Raw genomic sequence first — 18,401 nt, 5'->3', positions numbered from 1 at the left:
CATCTGTCTCCTCTGTAAGTGCCAGAGTGATTGCTAACCACGCTCTCTCACCATTGCTGCTACAAAACTGCAGTTGTTATAGTGAAGGAATCGTGGTACTAATATGCCTCATGCATCAGTACTATAATAACTCAAACTCCATACAGCTTTCACTGGCAAGAGAAGTAGTAGTAACATGGCTCGTAAAGACACACCTTAAATGGCCCTGAAGGATGGCGGACGCTGATAGGATCACCCTGCAAACTGTGTAACTGCACTCACTTCCCTCTGTCATGGCAGCCCCATAAGTCCCTACCTCATACTCTACATTTTTATTCTTTCTTCCACAACCACAAGAGCCACTGGACAGTGGCACAGTACCGTCCTGTCACGGTTGGCTATGCTAAACTGCACTGTTCTACTTTCCTTTCTTAGCTTGGCTTGCACTTGGCAACAGCTCAATAAATTGCCTTAAATGCATGCGTAGATGCAAAGCAATTCAAGCTGCGTTCCACCCCCCACCCCCACTCTGCTGCCTCTGCAGAAAGTTAGTCGAGCAACTTTAGCTCTCCGGCCTTTATCTTTTCCAATGGTAGATGCTATAGTTTGGGGCATGGGGATGCATGACACAGTCAAATGATAAATTAAAAGCATCTCCTTCCTTTCTTCTCCCGGTGATTTTAATAGACATCTGACAAGACCTTACTGGATATATTTCTGCTATGTGCTTCTTTGTACCCACTCCTTTTTAATGGTTCTGGATGCCTTTCCCTATCCCCAGTTCCACATTTCCCTTCTGTTACCATCTATCCTCTTGTGCCTCAGACCCTGGCACGTGCTTCTTGTTCATATGGCTTCTTGCCTGCCAGTTTGGCTCTCATTCTTAAACAAAATTGCCTTCACCAGGGCTGTTGACCAATGACCAACTCTGGCCAAGGCAAAGGGACTTTCCTCTGTGCCGATTCACCTTCACACAATCTGTTACTCCCTATTCTGCTGACGTCTCGGTTCTCTTCTCTCACTGATGGCTCCTTTGCTGCAAGGGAGCAAAAGACACCTCCTTGGGGACATTTTTGCCATTTCTCCCTGGTGATAATTGCATGTTCCAATATTTTTAAGCCTCCATATATTTCAATAATATTTCAAGCTCCCAATATTTTTAGCCTCCATGCTAATTCTGAGCTTCAGTGCTATAGCTTTTCAGCTTCTTTCCCAAAACTTATTTTCTCAGAAATTTACTTTGCCTGCTTTCCCCCGGGCACTTTCCTCCTCACTTCCCTGTCATCCAGGGTACTGAGCTGGGTGCATTAGAAATACACTGGGTCTCTCTAACAACTCCATTAGCTGTGTAGATTTACAACTTCAGTGCTACTATCCATTTCTCACGGGTTTTTTTTACAGCAGTGCTTAATAGGGGTCAAATGAAAATGAGACACCATCATGTTAGGTACTGTAATGACAGAATAAGAGACAGCTTCTGTCTCAGTCTAAACCAGTGGTTCTCAGGCTTTCTAGACTCACGGCACTCTTTGATGGAGTCAAGGCACCCTTTGGAAAATGTCATTTCTTGGTTTTCCCTTGATTTTTAACTACAGAAAGATGAGAGAGAAATTTCTTCTGTCTCACAGAACTCAGAAAGACCACAATAGGTCAGAGTGCTTCTAACACAATGGATTCAGAATTAAAATCTCGGGGTTTGTCTTCTGAATGATGTTTTCACACCTAACAGGGCTAACATTGTGTGGCACCTCATGGCACCCCCAGGGTGTCACAGTGCCCTGGTTGCGAATCATTGGTTTAAATAAAAATGAGACAGACAGGGCATAAGGGGGAAGAAAAGGAGCAGTGTATGCAAGCAAAGATCATGATAGTTTCCTTATTGTTTTAGTTTGCTCTGTCGCCTAAATCCTTTCAGTAGGGATATTAGGAGGAAATGGAAAGACAAAGGAAAGGAGGGGGTGAGCCACCCAGGTGGAAGACAGACCAAAGAGCCAGTCGGCACAAACCTGACACAGTTCTGAGTTGAGGGTGCAGGATGGACGACTCTGCCTCGCTAAATCTTGATCTCCCTCAACATTTCATCACAGTTCATCCTTTCTCCGCTCTCTCCCATCCAATTTTTGTCCGAGTCGTATTAATTCCCTTCCCCAAGTTCTCTAGCTTGCCATCCCAATATATTTAGAATAGTGCTACCAAAGTCACCTTGCCCACCCACTGCTCCAGAACATCCCACCGTTCAACCCTTCCCCCTATTGTAACCCATTTTTAGGTATCTAGCTTTTACCACATCCAATTCAAGGAATGAAATAAACCAGTTCATTCATATTTTATTTTCATGGTGCATTAGCTATACCCATCACCAAAGACCCCCTTATCTTTAAGGCAGACAGTCAGAAGGTGACTTCAGAAATAACAGACGAGAAATAGTGGGGCCTCTTTGTTTCTAAGCAGCACAGATGTGGACTTGAGCAAGAAAAATATTAAGGATTGACATGATCTTGACTGAACAGAAAGGCAGCAACCTAAAGCTGAGTGACTATTTAGGGGATAAAGATAGAAACACCAGGCCCCAAAGACATTAATTTATTTTGAGGTTGAGAATGGTAGTCATGGTTCACAGTATCATTGAGCTCAGATGAACTGATCCATGTCACCAGATCTGAATCCACCTTTGCCTCTGGGGCATGAACTAAAACTTGCCTTTCAACTCCTGCTTTTGTTGTGGGCATGGTTTTGGAAAGAATTACTCCTAAATTGCAGGTGTGTCCATACGTCTCACCCTCCACCAGTGAAAAAGAGAAGACTCCTGCAGTGCCTGAAAACATGTGAATACCTTGGACAAGGAACATCTATCTAATCTGCAGCCATGAAAAAGCAACAAACTCCACAATGCTGAGGTGGGTGCAGGTTAGGTTTGAAACTAAACTGCATACTACTGATAATGCCACAGGATGCTCTTCCTAAAGTGTCTCTTTTTATAGTCAACAGGGTTTTCTACACAGTAACTCCTGAATTAAAAGGTACAACAGATTGACCTGCTAAAGTTGCACAGAAGGCTCTGTGGGAAACTAAATAAATAGGCCAGTGTTTTGTATTTTAATTGTCAAAAAGTTAAAGCAAACGCTGATACACTCATAGTCAACGCTGTCATCAAATACTAGCGTAAAAGTCACTCCCATCTATCGTGCAGTGCATATCAGGGACCAAAATGAGAGCAGGAACAGCGCTGCACGTGGAACTAACGTTCTGAGTTGTGGGGAAATAATTGTGTGTGACCACCCAGCCCTATTTAAGATCAGAGCATAAAGGCTTAGCATTGTCTTTGGGGCTGGAGTTTGTGCAAAGGTTTGGTGCCTGTGTAATTAGTGTGTCTCACTGTTGCTTTGGGGGTGAATCTTTATTCATTTTTCCTTAAGGCTTTGACGTCTTGCTGGGACTGCTTGTTAGTTTGGCTTAATTGTTGTGTCACTAGTCTGGATGCATAGGGGTGCTTTTAAGATGGTGACCCTAGGATTTTTCTTTCTTTTCTCCCTGGGGAGAGATGGGTAGTCCTCCCAGATGTTTGTCATCTGTCTTTCCCCTGCTACTGTTGAGCGTGTAGATGTGAAACCATAGAAAGGCCTGATCACACCATGTCTAGCCAAAAAATGCCCCTATTACAAGAATGTTGCCTCAAAGTGCTTGACCAGGAGCAACGTTGCCCTATAACCCTTGAGAGCATAGAAACAATCTGATTGAAAAGCCAGTTGGTTTCTGTGCATCTGACTGCCAAAGAGAAATCCAAATGTATGTCCCAAAACCTGCACTGCTAAGTGCCCTGTAGAAAACCTAGGCTAAGTTTGAGGCTTTATTCCTGGTTGAAATTTCTGGTTTTTTTTTTTTTTTTTTTTTTTTTTCCCCCCCTGCCAAAATCTACCAAGTTGAGTTAAAAATCTAACAACAGCTGTGGGTCTGAGGGACCATTAATAAGGGGCTGTTGTGTTGTTTCTTCCCGGATCGGCATCCTGAGGGATTCCACCCGGAATCTGTGAGCAATTTGCTCTAAACCAGCTATGACCGGCTAATTAACTGACTCTCAAACAAGTCACACTTCACACTGTGTCGTGCACTAACAGGGGCTACCATCTGACTGAGCATCAGCACTTAAAACTTGAGGCATGTGAGGCACCCTCCCCCAGGCAGTCGGTAATTGCTTACATTGCTAATTGCTTCAGGTATGTGGATGTTAACATAGCTTTCTTTGTCTTCCAGGTGAGGCTGGTATTGGTTGATGGAGCCTTGCTGATATAGTTACCAGAAGCTTGGCATCCCCTACCCTCCTTGCCAGCTTCAGTGAGATTTTAATTGGTGCCCTACCCTTCTTTAGCTGTTTCCCAGTGGTTTCAAGCTGCGCTGCTGCCACGGAGCATGGGGCTCAGATACAGTACAGATGATACATTTGTTGTTTTCTATGTGAAAACTACGGGTCGTAAAGCTGTGGCATCAACCATCAAGGCAGAAGAGCTCCCATGTGAGTCTGAGGTTCCTTCAGATGCTGTGCCGAGGACTGAAGCCCTGCCTACATCAGAAACCAATATGGGGACTGGTGGGATCCAGTCTGCTGCAGGAGCCCAAGAGCTGAAGGATGAGGGGCCCCAGAGATCTGCTGTTTCCTCAGAAGACAAGGAAGATGGACAAGCACCTGCAATAAACTAGGAAAAACTCTGAACTTTTTCAAACGGAGAGTGATACGGAGCTCAGACACGGACCTGAGCAGCTGGAATCACAGCCAAAGGGCCAAATTCATGTAACCAGGCCTTTAAGCTTCAGAGTTTAGCAATAATAGATATTTCCTAGTCTCGGGAAGGTATGGTAACCAAAGAAGATGAAGGCAGGGAGGCAACAGACTCGTGTCTTCTGATGCCTTGGGTGAACTGGCCTGAGCTTTGGACTCCAGACAAAGTAATAGTGAAACCTCATGCTCTTCATACCTCTTCTTTCCTCCTCTTTTTTTCCCTTCAATGAAAAAGGTGAAAACCATGTCTGCACCCCCAGCACAAGAACTCAGTCCCCTGAGCCTGCAGTGCCAGAATGAACTGAATGGACCAAGTCCTGCACTGAAAGGGAACTACTTGCCACTCTGGCTTGTGAAACGCATGGTGTGTCACATTTTTGAGGTGGGGTCTGGATGGCATGCTTATACCTGTGGCATGGAGCTTGTTTGTGTGTGTTCTGGGTTCTTTTTTTAGAAGTGGTGATCTCTCTATATTTCTCTAGGCATGTTGCATCTAAAATGTACTGGCCAAATATTCAGCCATTTTCTCCTTTTAACACTAATTCTTTAAATAATGGCTACCTTTCCAATTGCGAGAGACCACTCAAGTCTCTTCTTTACTTAGAACTTTGGTGAAAGGAAATTTTTAACACTTAACTGTTAATAAAATCAGTTTTATGATCATTGCAATATACATGTCTCTAGGTACTGCAGTGTTACTCATGTTCTCCTATCTGCTTGCCTGCTTCAAAGCATATGGCTTGTTCAGTTGCACCTTGTCTAGTCACTACCCATTTTGAGCAATATGTTTGCATCTAATCTGCAAGGAGCAGTTGGCTGTGAACATGGGAGCCAAAACTTTCAGAAGCGCCCCGACTCAGTCTAGATTTTACGTACTATAAAATTCAATACATTTTGAAAATTCTTCTTTTGAATTTGCGGGGGAGGAAGAACAGATCACAAAGCCACTGAAGCACCAACTAGAGTCAATGGGACTTAAGCACTTCTTAAAAATGTTCATTCCCTCCCTTCACCCACCCCTTCTCCCCTCCTACTAGAGAAGGAACGACAAGAAAAACCAGTCTTGCACACAAAAAAAAAGTCACTTGAACAACACCTCTGGTAAGATTGAGGTGGGGAAGTCTTTAAGGGGGTCTAATCTGTTCCTCTTCATTCAATGCTCTCTTGCCTGCCTATGGTCTTAGACCAACATGGCTACAACCAAAAATCCAGCTCTCATCTCAAATGCGTTTTTTTGTCTTCTCTCCTGCCTCTTCCAGTCACTGAGTCTGCTCCCCTCTCTTCTATGTATTGCATCCCATTTTTCAACACATAGAAGGTGCTGCAATAAGTGTGGTTGTACTCTTGCTGGTAGATCTCGCCTTGCTCCATGTGGCACCATCCTGTGCAGTCTGGACATAAGGATGGTCACTGCACTCAAGCATGTTGAGAATTTATAAGCCTGTTCCCTGGTACAAATCTCTATTAGTTCTCATTGCTCTAACAAGCATTTTATAAAGGGACGCAAGGTATCTTCTGCCTTCTGTCAACCTGAAGTCTAATGTTGTATAAAAGCACGGTGGAAGAAGTGGGGGTTGCTTGCTTTGTTATGGTTTTATGGTTGGTTGGCTGGTTGTGTGTGGGTTTTGTTTTTTTTTTTTTTTTTTTTTTTGTCTCTTGTCTTGTCTCATCTCATCTGCAAAAAACCTATGGAACAAGTAAGACCTTTGGTACAAGGCAAGTTGGAAGCATAGGCTGGTTTGCCCCCCTCCCCCTGCTTTTAGCTTAGTTCTGGGTGATGAGATTACATCCACTTAAAAAGAACTGTTATTTGCTCACATTAGAATTAATGAGAATCAGGCCCAATAAAGCTATTTATTTCAGAGATGACAGGAAAAGAAAGATGCATAAAACATAGCGTAGAAAAAATACAGCTCTCCCTCATTATAACAGGAAAATGAGTAGTACTTAATGAAGCTGAAGCATAGTGAAGCAAATTTCCAACTAATAGCATAGATTATTTTTTTACATAATATGTAATTAATCTATAGAACTCATTCCTCCAGCATGATATTGAGACAAAGAACTTGCTGCAGTTCAGGAAGGAAATGAAATATTTATCAAAATTAAGAGAACCATTTGCATATGCACTAATTCAGCAAAGCATTTATTTTTAAGGGTTATTAAACCTCCTACTTCACTGCCTAAGCCAGTCATTACATTTAAGGTGCCGTTTGCATCCTTAAAAGGTTGTGAGTACCTACAGCTGAGTTGGAAGGCACTGAACTGAATTTGAAAGCATTAGGCTTTATCTGCCTGATGTTAGGAAAAAAGAATCCTTCATTCACAGATTATTGCAAATTGTGCATTCATACTTTCCTCTGGATTATCTGCTCCTACCATGGCCAGAGACAGGATGTCAGATTGGGGATATCATTGGTCTTTTCTAGTACAGCAATATGTAGGTTCACATGACCACTCCAATTTACTTAGCCTTGCAGGAGGCAAATCTGGTGATGTCTCACAACACAATATTTAGCTCAGCTACTAAAGGTTTCTCTCTAGGCACCTTTTTTACCTGCCTATGCCTCATAGCCAACCAGTGATCTGTGCAAGTATGGCAACAAAAGTGAGCCTTGTGAGTAAGTTGGGAGGGGCAGTCACTTGAGATCAAGTGAACCCAGAGTCGAACCCCTAACTGCACAAACCTGAGTTGGTTATAGAAAGCAGGAAAGCAACCTGCTACCACACTCAGCTGCTAGATCCTGGGTAAGAGCTATATTCTTAGCTATGGCCCATCAGATGCACCTGAATGTTTGGTAGTGACCAACTTGTCTGACACCAGAGAATGATCTGGAGGACCTCAGGCATCAGGAGTGTGAGTCCCTCCAAATGCAACTAAACAGCCCATCTAATTGACAGTTGCAATATGTATACACCCTCTGAGGATCTGAACCAGAGAGGAGAAGCACATACCACACGCTGACCACCTGACTGCATATTGCTTCTGAACAAAGGAAACTTATTCCGGTCCTTGTGCAGCCCACGAACTAGAAGAGTCTCTGCCATATGGCAGCTACTATCTTAGCAATAGCAGTCACTGACCCAGGGATGTGTCAAGCTAAAAAACAGGGGTCCCTGTAGCCTGAGCTAAACAGAGCAGACTGTCCAGTCAAGGTCTCGAATACTTGCACCCTCTGTGTCTCAAGGACAGAAAGGCATCTGTAACCCCCTGACAACGGTTACGTATACATTGTTCTGTGCAACAGTTTGACTGTACACTAGGAGCATAATAACTGGGAGAAAGAACATCTGGAGATGGCATAGAAATGATTCAACCACATAAGGCCACTAAATGGAAAGCATCTTTGTTCTTTAAATGATATAACAGAGAACAATGGAGAAATGGAACAATGACTTGATGGCACTAATACCTGGGTAATTCTGGGGAAGTAGCTCTGTGTGGCTACATGCCTCTGTATAAGGTTAGTCTTCCTTAGAGGGAAAAGCTTACGAAATGCATGGTTTAAAGCTGGTAGTGGAGTGAGTTTGTTAACGCACAAGAAAACTCTTTTACAATACACTTTTATTTCTTATGTTGTTGTGGTATTCAGTAAATTTGTACATATAAGCAAATAGTGTGGGCACAGTTAAAAGGAAGAAGAAATGTTTATTTTTTTAAAATATTTTAACAAACGTTTAAGCCAAAAAGAAAGAAGTGGCAAATAGGCTAACAAGAGCGTCTGAGTAGAGTTGCCAATCCTCCAGGATTGCCCTGGCATCTCCAGGAGGTAGATATACGTCTCCAAGAGACTGCTGAGTCACCTGGGAGATAAATGATAGGGCATTCATTTAAAAGAAATATTAAATGTTGAATCCAATTTATACAGCATTCCCTCGGGTTTTTAAAATGTAATAGTAAGGTGCATTTGCCTTCCTGGTGTAAAGTCTATGCACGGTAATTCGTAACGGATATATGCAAGCATGTGGGCACGTCTGCATGGTGCGTCACGGGCACGCTGGCATTTCAGAAACCTCCCAGAATAGATTCAGAGGTGGCAACCCTAGGTCTGAACTGTCTCTATAATGGCAGAGCATTATAGCACAGAAGCTGGTTACAGGCTGTCAGAAGTTACAACATATTTGACAAGTTTTTATTGAGCTGGGTTCATAACTTAAGTAATCATGTAAGACGAAGCTTTGAAAAGCCTGTATCTATAAAATGGCTACGAGTCAATGAAAGAACAAATATTTATCCTTGCACTCAAGGACTAGAATATGTGATGGATGTTTGGAAGTCCTAGCTGCCGTGCTGGCGCTCTTGTAAGTAGTCAGCTGAATGATTCCCACCTCCTTCCATCTTACACTACTGCTGGGACAAGGAAATGTTTCTGGAGCCTGTGAAACCAGCTCTAAGTAAGGGTTGTATTATCTAGTTTAGCTGACCTAATAAATACTGGGTCCTTATACAAGATATTTCCAGTGCTGGTTCAGTGCTAGAATCATGACTTATTACTGAAACAGAGTTTGCATATCTTTCAACTCCAGCCACAGTTTTTTCCATGTTAACTCATGGAGCTGGTTCATTTTGTGTTTTTTACAGCTTTATAAAGTCTAAACTAAGCTAATGGAAGAAAGAGGAGGAGGAAGAGCTTTAGCTAATAGCGGTTATTCACCAGGAAGCTCATGGTGCCAGTTTCCAAACTAGCAACCAGGAGTGCCCAAAGTGACTTTAACTTTAAGCACTCCCATGACAGTGTACTGCATACTGTATCACCTGCCACTCTGTCCACTGGCCTGTTCATGGAAATTGAAGCCAGGGTTGTTGAATTTCAACAGTTCACTACTGAAGCAGAATAAAAATGTGCAATGCATGAAGTGAAACTGTATGACTTCAAAAAGATACCACTGGATCCCCTCTACAAGGTATAGAGTTGTGGGGCATGACACTATGTCTTGAATTCCTAATGTGACACATTGTAATTTAACTGTCAAAAAATAGTGTGATTGTGTGTGCAGAAGAGGTCCATATAGCTTGCTGCCCAGATGATTTGAGAATAAACACTCCTGCTTGGACTCCTGTTACCATGGGGCAGTCAAGTGTCCAGTCTAACTCCCCGTGTAGAGACCTGTACTGACATAAATCTACTTCCCCTGTAAATCTGACTGGTTTAGCATTCCCTGCTATGCACTAAACTGACTCTGTAATAGGGGCAGGATGCCCTCAACTCTCATGCATCACCCATGCTGTCTGCTTCTCTCAGTCCATAAGGTTTTGGGGCACCAACCTTGGAAGAGAAAGATTCTAGCTGTTCAAAGCAAGCTAAGCTTTCCTGGACTCTCAACCTAAGTAAAGTGTAACTCAAAAGTATTAAAAGGGGGGAAGTCCTTTGCATGTCACTGTTTGTGCTCTAATGGCACTTAGAAGCACAGATTTTTTTTCAATTTTTTTTCAGCTGTTTCTTGGCTCTAGTTACAACCGAGTCCTTGCATTATGCTGCCTTGCTTCTGTTTAAGTGCATCATCCTCCCTGTTAATTTGTACTGTCTTATCCTACTCTTATTGACCACTCTCTTGCCTATATCATCATGGACAATAGCTCCTACTCCCAATGGGGCCTTTTGGTATCTCTGTAATGTAGAAGTTTACTACTTATAAGCTGTCACACACTGAGATATTTAATAACTGTTGTGCAATTCTACACTGCTTTTAATACTTCAAGGGTTCATGTTCAAGTTAAATTACTCCTTTGCATTTCCTTGGTTAAACAGACTTAGCTTATAGTAAAGCTTGTAAATATTGTGTGGGACAACATGAGTTACCACTCATACATAGGTGTCTCATGTAACAGTGCTTTAGCTTGCAAGAAAGCCTGATTTGACCCTGCTGAAATCCCAGAGAAACTATAAATCAGGGGAGTCTGTCAAAGAGAAAAGGTAGAACTTTAGGATTAGCTGCATGTCTATCAACTCTGCTTTAAGAAAAAGGTGTCACTGTTCCCCAAATGTGTGGAAGAAGTCTACTTTTAACTAGGCAGCGACCTTGATTTTCTAGGCCTTACTGAATTCACTAAGGACCTCACCCACAACTTCTACTGTTATGCTTAGAGCAGTGGTTCTCCACCTTTTTAACTCAAGGCACCCCTTGTTAGACTCAAAACATCCCACAAAAAATGCCGTCTCATAGCTTTCACTCATTTCTTGACTACAGAAAAAGAGCAAGTCATGCCTGGCCAATCTCGTTGCCTTCTGAGATGAGGTGACTGGTTCTGTGGATGCAGGGAGACCAGTGGATGTGGTGTACCTTGATTTTAGCAAGGCTTTTGATATGATCTCCCACAACATTTTCACAGGCAAGCTAAGGAAGTACGGGCTGGGTGACTGGACTGTAAGGTGGACAGAAAACTAGGCTGAAGGATCGAGCTCAGAGGGTAGGATTCAATGGCTCAATGTCTAGTTGGCAGCCGGTATCAAGTGGAGTGCCCCTTGATACCGGGGGCTGGTTTTGTTCAGTGTCTTCGTCAACAACCTGGACAACGGCACAGAGCGCGCCCTCAGCACGTTTGCAGATGACACCAAGCTGGGATACACTGGAGGGTAGGGCTAGGATTCAGAGTGACCTAGACAAATTGGAGGATTGGGTCAAAAGGAATCTCATGAGGTTCAACAAGGACCAGCGCAAAGTCCTGCACTTGGGATGGAGAAATCCCACAGACCAGCACAGGCTGGGGACTGACTGGCTATGCAGCAGCTCTGCAGAAAAGGATCTGGGGGTTATAGTGGACAGTAAACTGAATATGAGCCAGCAGCGTGCCCTTGTTGCAAGGAAGGCTAATGGCATCCTGGGCTGCATCAGTAGGAGTGTTGCCAGTAGGTCAAGAGAAATGATTATTCCCCTCTGTTCAGCACTGGTGAAGCCACATCTGGAGTCCCCTGTCCAGTTTTGGGCCCCCACTACAGAAAGGATATGAACAAATTGGACAGAGTGCAGCAGAGGGCAACAAAAATGGTGAGGGGGCTGTAGGACATGACTTAAAAGGAAAGACCGAGGGAACTTGTGTTATTTAGTACAGAGAAGAGGAGACTGAGAGTGAATTTAATAGCAGCCTTCAACTCCCTAAAGGGGGGTTCGAAAGAGGATGGAGCTGGACTGTTCTCAGTGGGGGCAGATGAGAGAACAAGGAGCAATGGCCTCAAGTTGGAGCAAGGGAAGTTGAGGTTAGATATTAGGAAGAATTTTCTCACGGGAGGGTAGTAAAACACTGAGCTGGTTACCCAGAGAGGTGGTGGAAGCTCCATCCTTGGAGGTTTTTAACACCCAGCTAGACAAAGCTTTGACTGGGATGATCTAGTTGGGGATGCTGCTGCCTTGAATAGGGGGCTGAACTAGATGTGACCTCCTAAGGTCCCTTCCAACCCAAACTTTCTGTGACTGTATGATTCTAATAGAGCAATTCTCCTACTACAAGGAACATAGAAGACCGCAGTAGGTCAGAATGTTTTTAACCCTATGGATTTCTAGTTGAAATCTCTAGGTTTCTCCTGTGGATCATGTGTAGGTATTTGCACACCTACCAGTACTAATATTGTGCAGCGTCCTACAGCACCTTTAAAAGGATCTGTAGAGTGCCATAGCACCCAGGTTGAGAACTGCTGGCTTAGAGAATGTGCAGAACAACAAGATTACCCCAAACATTACTCCTATTCCACTATAGCCTGGCTTTGGTACCTGAGATGCAGCACAAAATAGGCATATAAGCAAGTCACTCATCCAGTGTCCTTGTAAGGACAGTCAACAGCGTGTCTAGGGTTTCCACTCCAGCCAGTTTATTTTACATGGGACAGCCTTGTGCGAATGATAAGGAAGTTGCTCAGTAAGAAAGGCTCAGCAGAGAGAGCATGGGAACACACTTGAGATGACCTTTGCACATATTCAGTGTTCACCAAGTATACAGAGCTTCAGGAAGAGCTGAATCTACCCCCAGCTCTGTGACATGACCCTATTCTTGTACATGTAAAGTAGTCATTATGTAGTCTCTTGTAAACAAATCGTTACTTGGTTTACAGAGAGATTGGTGCGAATGGAACATAGCTGTTTCTCTCGATGGGAACATACTGGGTATGTCTACATGTGCACTTTAATGCACAGTAGCCTATTTTACTGCGCATTAAAGCACCACATAAAAAGTGCAATGATGCTCATGCACAGTAAAATAGGCTACTGCACATTAAGCATCGCTTTAAAACTGTGCACATTCATTATTGCACGTGAAGGCAGCATAATGCGCATTTCTTTAGTACCACACATTGGAGGTACTACATTTAATGTACATTAGAAGAAGTGCCTGTGTAGACATACCCAGTGGCACAAAGGAGGAATGTAGCAGTACTGACTTGTGCCCTGGTCTGACCCTGATCACTCCATTCCCTGGAGAACAACAGCTAATGTCTCCTTGCACAGGCGTGGTCACAATGCTTGAGGAAAGAAAGGACATTTTTACCCCCATCCTGAGTGAGTCGAAGTGAGTGTAGTCCCACAATCAAGTATATGTGTAAAAATAAAAGGCTTTCTCTGTGCAATAATAAGAGAAGGGGGCACAGAGAACTGAAAATGGCCAATTTAGCTTTTCATTGCAGCATTTAGTGGTCAGTCTCAGTCATTCGCTGTTCACATTCTTCACTAAGGCTGAAACCCAAGAGCAAACACATAAAAGCATTTGGAAAACAGTTATATAAAAGAATTTCATGAGCAACCTCTCTCCACTTAGGGTGAGCATGTGTTTTAGGCGAGCTCTCTGGAGACATCACAAATAACAGCAATGAGGAAGCTGATTGAATCTTTTTCTTGGCAGGCCAGAGCCCAAATAGACAGGGAGCAGATGAAAACCTAAGTCTGTCTGAGATGACTGAAAATGCTTAGTCTCAAATCTGAGGTCTGATTTCCAGCAGATGGGGGTGGAAACGCAAGGCCTCAGTCAGTTTGTATAATTCTAGGATGAGGGGTGGTAGAGGCCACCAAAATTTGCAGCCAGGTACAGTACACTTTTACCAGTATAAGTGATTGGAAACCGGTTTATACCCAGAACAGTACAGAAGTTGATGCCCAAAACCAGTCCATACCTGTAACAGAACATAAGTTTGGTGCACACAGACTGGTTTAAACATGGTGGAATCCGGTCTAAGATTTGCTCCCTCCACTAAAGGGCAAATGTGTGTTCTGTTCACTACCCATCTAAACTATATCGCTTCCAGAAAACTGTGTAACTTAGACTGATTCCACCTTGGGCTTTTTGAATGTCTGTACCTAGCCTGGGAACTCATCTGAAATGCAAATAGCCAGACCAACAGTCCTAAATAGTGCTCCTGAATCAGCTGCTGGGGCTGAGCCTAAGCAAGTTCTGTCACTCTCCTCCTGTCTTTGGAGATCAGCTGTTACTTGAAAAGGAGTCCACTTTCCAATTGTGTACATGTGCCCCCCCCACTTGCACACGCAAAAAAAATCTCCATTCAATATGCAACCTCAGTGAAACCACTAACTCTTCAAGGGTGGCCTTGCTCCCAAGCAGATGATAGTAAAGACAGGGTTGATAAGTACCATTGTGCACCGATTGGCAAAGGATAAGACCATATTTGTTCCTTTATAACTGTTTCTTTAGATTTGGATGTGTTTGTTAGCCTGCACTACGGCAGCCATTGACAAGGTGTACTGCTAGTGACTGCCAGTTCAAATAAAACCCATGTTCCGTTTTATTTTATTTCATTTCATTTTAATCCTTTAAAGCAACATATAAAATGACCATAAAATACATGCCCCAGACATGAGGGGTGTAGCTACAACATTTGTTTTCCAAAAGGGAAGCATAGTAGAAGGGAACACTTCTTTGTAGGAACTAATATTCAGGAAGCTGGGGGAATGGGTTTTGTGTGGCTCTTCAGTCCTATTTAAACCAGCCTAAGCTAAGTGAGATCGATAGGAGGTTTTGTTAATTTTTTTTGGAAGTTGCTTCATAGGAATCTGGTAAGTCAACAGCTATTTTACCCTAAGGGTTGAGGTGTTTTCTCAGACCCCTAACTTCAGTGGGGTAAGTTAAAGTAGAGTTAACTGGTATTTAATAATAAAAGTGTATACACCTGAAATCTATGTATGAAGGGGCTGGATAACTACACACCCTGTTCTATTTAATCCTTTCCTTAATGACTGCAGTGTCACTATCCCCGCTTGCTTAAACTGAGGGACTTAAAAAAAATCACAAGAGACGCTTTCAAAATAACAAAACTTGGTAGGTTCATTGTATGTAGCTTCTGATTCTTGAGTCTCTTGTGCTCCTATGCCAAAGCTTATAGCTGTTACTGTCTTACGCACCTGCAATGCTTTACATTTTAAGACTGGTGGTGTCTTTTCTGAAAGCTACTGTGGTGGCTGAAAACACAAAATTAGGGTAATCCTTTCAAAACTTGTGAATTGGGAGTATCCCACTTTTTTGGAATGAGACTGGAGCTTTAAGTAACTTGCAGTCATCTAAAACTGACCCTGTGTTTTGGTGGAGGCATTGAGTAGATTGAGAAGCTACTAAACTTCAGGCATGGTCTTTTCAACAACTCCTATTTGTACAGCCCTGTCATCCACAATTGACTTGCCCCAAGCTATATCAAAGCAGAATGTACCTCTGTAGCTGAGTATTTAATAGCTATACTTCAATAAGCTAGAAGAAGATTCAAGCCTTAATGGCTTTACATGTGTAAATAAGACTTTCTTTTTGTGCACAATGCTGACTACTCTGATAAAATAATGCTCTTTCCCCCCCCTTAAAGGAGGGAGAAACTTGCTCCCTCTAATCATTAATGCCCTGAGTTCAGAAGCTTATTAACAAAAGGTCTCTGAGCCATCTTACTCCCTAAGGTAACAGTAGGCTTAGTCTGGTTGTCATCTCCGGTTCATAAATCTAGCAAGCTGACTTTGCATTGCTGGGAGTAAAGATGGACATGTGCTATGCTTAACTTGTCTTGGTACTATTGCTTTGAGTTTTGATCTTGCAAAAATGAGTGCTGCATAAGGCAGCATTTCTGCCATGAAATTCATCCTAAGTGTACCTCCCAGTGGTTGTGAGGGTAGTAAGCTAGAGTCCTGCTGTAGTGCCTACAAACTAGGAATTATGCTGATATTTATACAATACTCAGCATAGCAGAGCTGTGACCCTGAATGTTAGCCCTCCTGCCCCCCAGTGATTCCCAACAGTGCCCACATACCCACTAGCTCCTTCACATCATTTGTGAGGGTATTTTGTGTTGCATGCCAGTGGCTTGCTTGCTACGATGAAATGATATGGCCACTCATTGTGTTTTTTCAGGTGCTGCTGCTGCTGCAGACTGTTAACATGGGGAGTGAATTCAGCAAGAAGGCCAGCTGTTGTATGACTTGTGGGAAGTACAAGAAACAGAAGGCTGAAGAAGCAATCGATGAGACCAGTGAGACTCAGCCTATTATACAGGTCCCTGAGGAAGCCCCTGCATGGATGGACCACCAACCTCCTGCAAAGACTAGGGAAGCATCTGAGCAATATGCTAGTGAGGCCCAGCCAACACAACCAGACAAATTGCTACCTGTTGAAACAGCAGAAGAGGCTGGAGAAGCTCAGTCAGCTGAAGATGCAATTATCCCTTGTTTAGCAGGCACCACAGAAGGACTTATGGAGGCCCTGCCTGCTGCTGTAGAGACCAAAGTTGCACCTGAAACAGAACCCAAGCAAGAGATGGGGGAGGCAGATGCTACTCCGCAAGCCAAAGAGGCCTTGCAGGGTGCTGAGGCCTGGCCTGCTTCAGGCATTACTCAGGCTGTCAAGGCTACAGCAAAGGGCGGAGTGCCTGATGCACCACCCTCGGTAGGTGCTGAGCAACTTCAGCTTCCCCAAAGGAACAAGCCCCAAAACTCAGCACAGGCCACAGAACAGCCTGCAGCTGCACAGGGCCTTGAGGCAGCACCTGATGCAGAGACAGCCTTGGAGAAGAACAAGCCTCTTTTGGCTGAAGACCAGAGTGAAAAGTATGCTGCAATGACTCCTGTGCAAGGAACAGATGGGACTGAGCCTGCTATGGTGACTCTTCAGCCCCCTGTAAAGAACTGGTTTGCCCAGACCATAGAGAAGACCAGATCCCGATCTGTTCTACAGGTGGCACAAGAGCCTACAGAGGCAACATCTGTTTTGCAGGCCATGGAAGTGACCCCCAGGAGCATCACTGAGACACCATTAACTCTGCAACCCTCTAATGTGGTCTCCCCAGTAAATGTGGCCCTCAGCATGAATGCACTAGAACCTGTGAACAAACCAAATGATCTAGCCAGGCAAGAGACCCAAAATGGTGAACAGCTTGCACAAAAGGCCAAGCAGCAGCGTGCAGCAGAGCCGATGGAAATAAAGGTTGAATGCAAGGAGAGCAGAGCAGATGACAGAGTCCTGGCTGTCCCAGCAGGAGCTGAGGCAAGAGAGGGGTCCTTGGATGCTTCTGATGAAGGCCAGGCACCTGCAGCTGCTAATCCAGAGCAGCAACAGCAGGATATGGACCAACCAGACCATCTTCCAGAAGAGGTCTTGCCTTCCACTGCTACTACTTGCCTGTCTAGAAGAGGGGAAACAAACTCTGCCCATCTGGAAACCTTAGTGCCTCAAGCATTTGAGAACCACGGGGAAGAAGAGGCAGAAAAGACCCTCGAGCATCAGGGGGGAATAGCTCCAGTTTTGGATTGCAGACCTTATAGCATTAAACCTACACCTGCTCCTGGAGCACCCTGCCCAGCTAAATAATGCTGGCCCTCTATTCATGGAATGTATGTGGACTCATTCTGTTTTTTTACAAGTCCATCAGACTTACTGGAGCCCTAATGTCAGAGTATACATGTACAGTAAATTGTCTGTAGCTGTAGTTCAGTCTGGTGTTCCAATTCTGCCATGAGAGAGTGCCTTACAAGAACACATGATGCATCTTCCTCCTCACAAGTATATTTAAAGATGGGGGGTGACTCTTGTGTAGTGCTCCATTAAATGTATGTGTAGCATGTTCTCATCCCTCTCACAGAATGGGGAATGGTAGTTTCTTGCAAGAAGCACAACCAAATGAAATTAAGTTTGAGACTTGTTCAGTTTAATGAATGAATTTTCCCTTAACCCAATGCTGTTAGATATTTTTTTTTTTTACAGTGCTAATCAGTTTCTCTTCCTGCTGCTCGAGCAGTCAAATGTCTTGTTAAAAATCTCTAGGTAACTCAAGCGTAGCTACTGATCACTGTGTGTGTTGCCATGTTTTCAGTGTTGGGCAGATGTACTTGCATGTGCTCCTCTAGTTTACAGATATTGAATTTCAGTGCATCCATTGTATGTATCTTTTTTTTTTTTTTTAATGGTGCAAAAGTTTAATGTTGTCTTTATATTTCTTTTGTAGATCTATTGTACGTCTCTGCTGGAATATGGGTTAGTGATTGCAGCCTGAATTATCAACTGACTTTTTTTAATGTTTGTAATGGTTAATAAACTTTTATGATCATTGCAAGAGAGGGTGTCTCTGCAAGTTCCTACTTGATGATGGCTTAAAGAGAGAAGTGCAATAAAGCTTCTGCAGAATAGCTGCCTGTTTAATTGAAAGGCACAGGAATCATGGAAAGCTTCTCCTAACAAGCT

The 18,401-nt window shown here is 43.5% G+C and overlaps 1 protein-coding gene across 1 annotated transcript; it reads left to right on the top strand.

The window, feature by feature from the left end:
* Window positions 1–1,074: 1,074 nt before the first annotated feature.
* Window positions 1,075–18,401, top strand: LOC109318030. The gene is made up of 2 exons (XM_019547041.1): window positions 1,075–1,081; window positions 16,402–18,401. Exon 2 carries the CDS (start codon window positions 16,419–16,421, stop codon window positions 17,529–17,531), a length of 1,113 nt encoding a protein of 370 aa, XP_019402586.1. The 5' UTR covers window positions 1,075–1,081; window positions 16,402–16,418; the 3' UTR covers window positions 17,532–18,401.

Source organism: Crocodylus porosus, unplaced genomic scaffold (genome assembly GCF_001723895.1).
Source record: "Crocodylus porosus isolate Cpor-Errol unplaced genomic scaffold, CroPor_comp1, whole genome shotgun sequence".
NCBI classification, from domain to species: domain Eukaryota; kingdom Metazoa; phylum Chordata; order Crocodylia; family Crocodylidae; genus Crocodylus; species Crocodylus porosus.
This window is presented reverse-complemented; position numbering and strand designations above follow the sequence as displayed.

What these genes read in the sequence shown, in the direction of transcription:
- LOC109318030 (XM_019547041.1), top strand. Translation starts at nt 16,419, where the DNA reads ATGGAGGCCCTGCCTGCTGCTGTAGAGACCAAAGTTGCACCTGAAACA.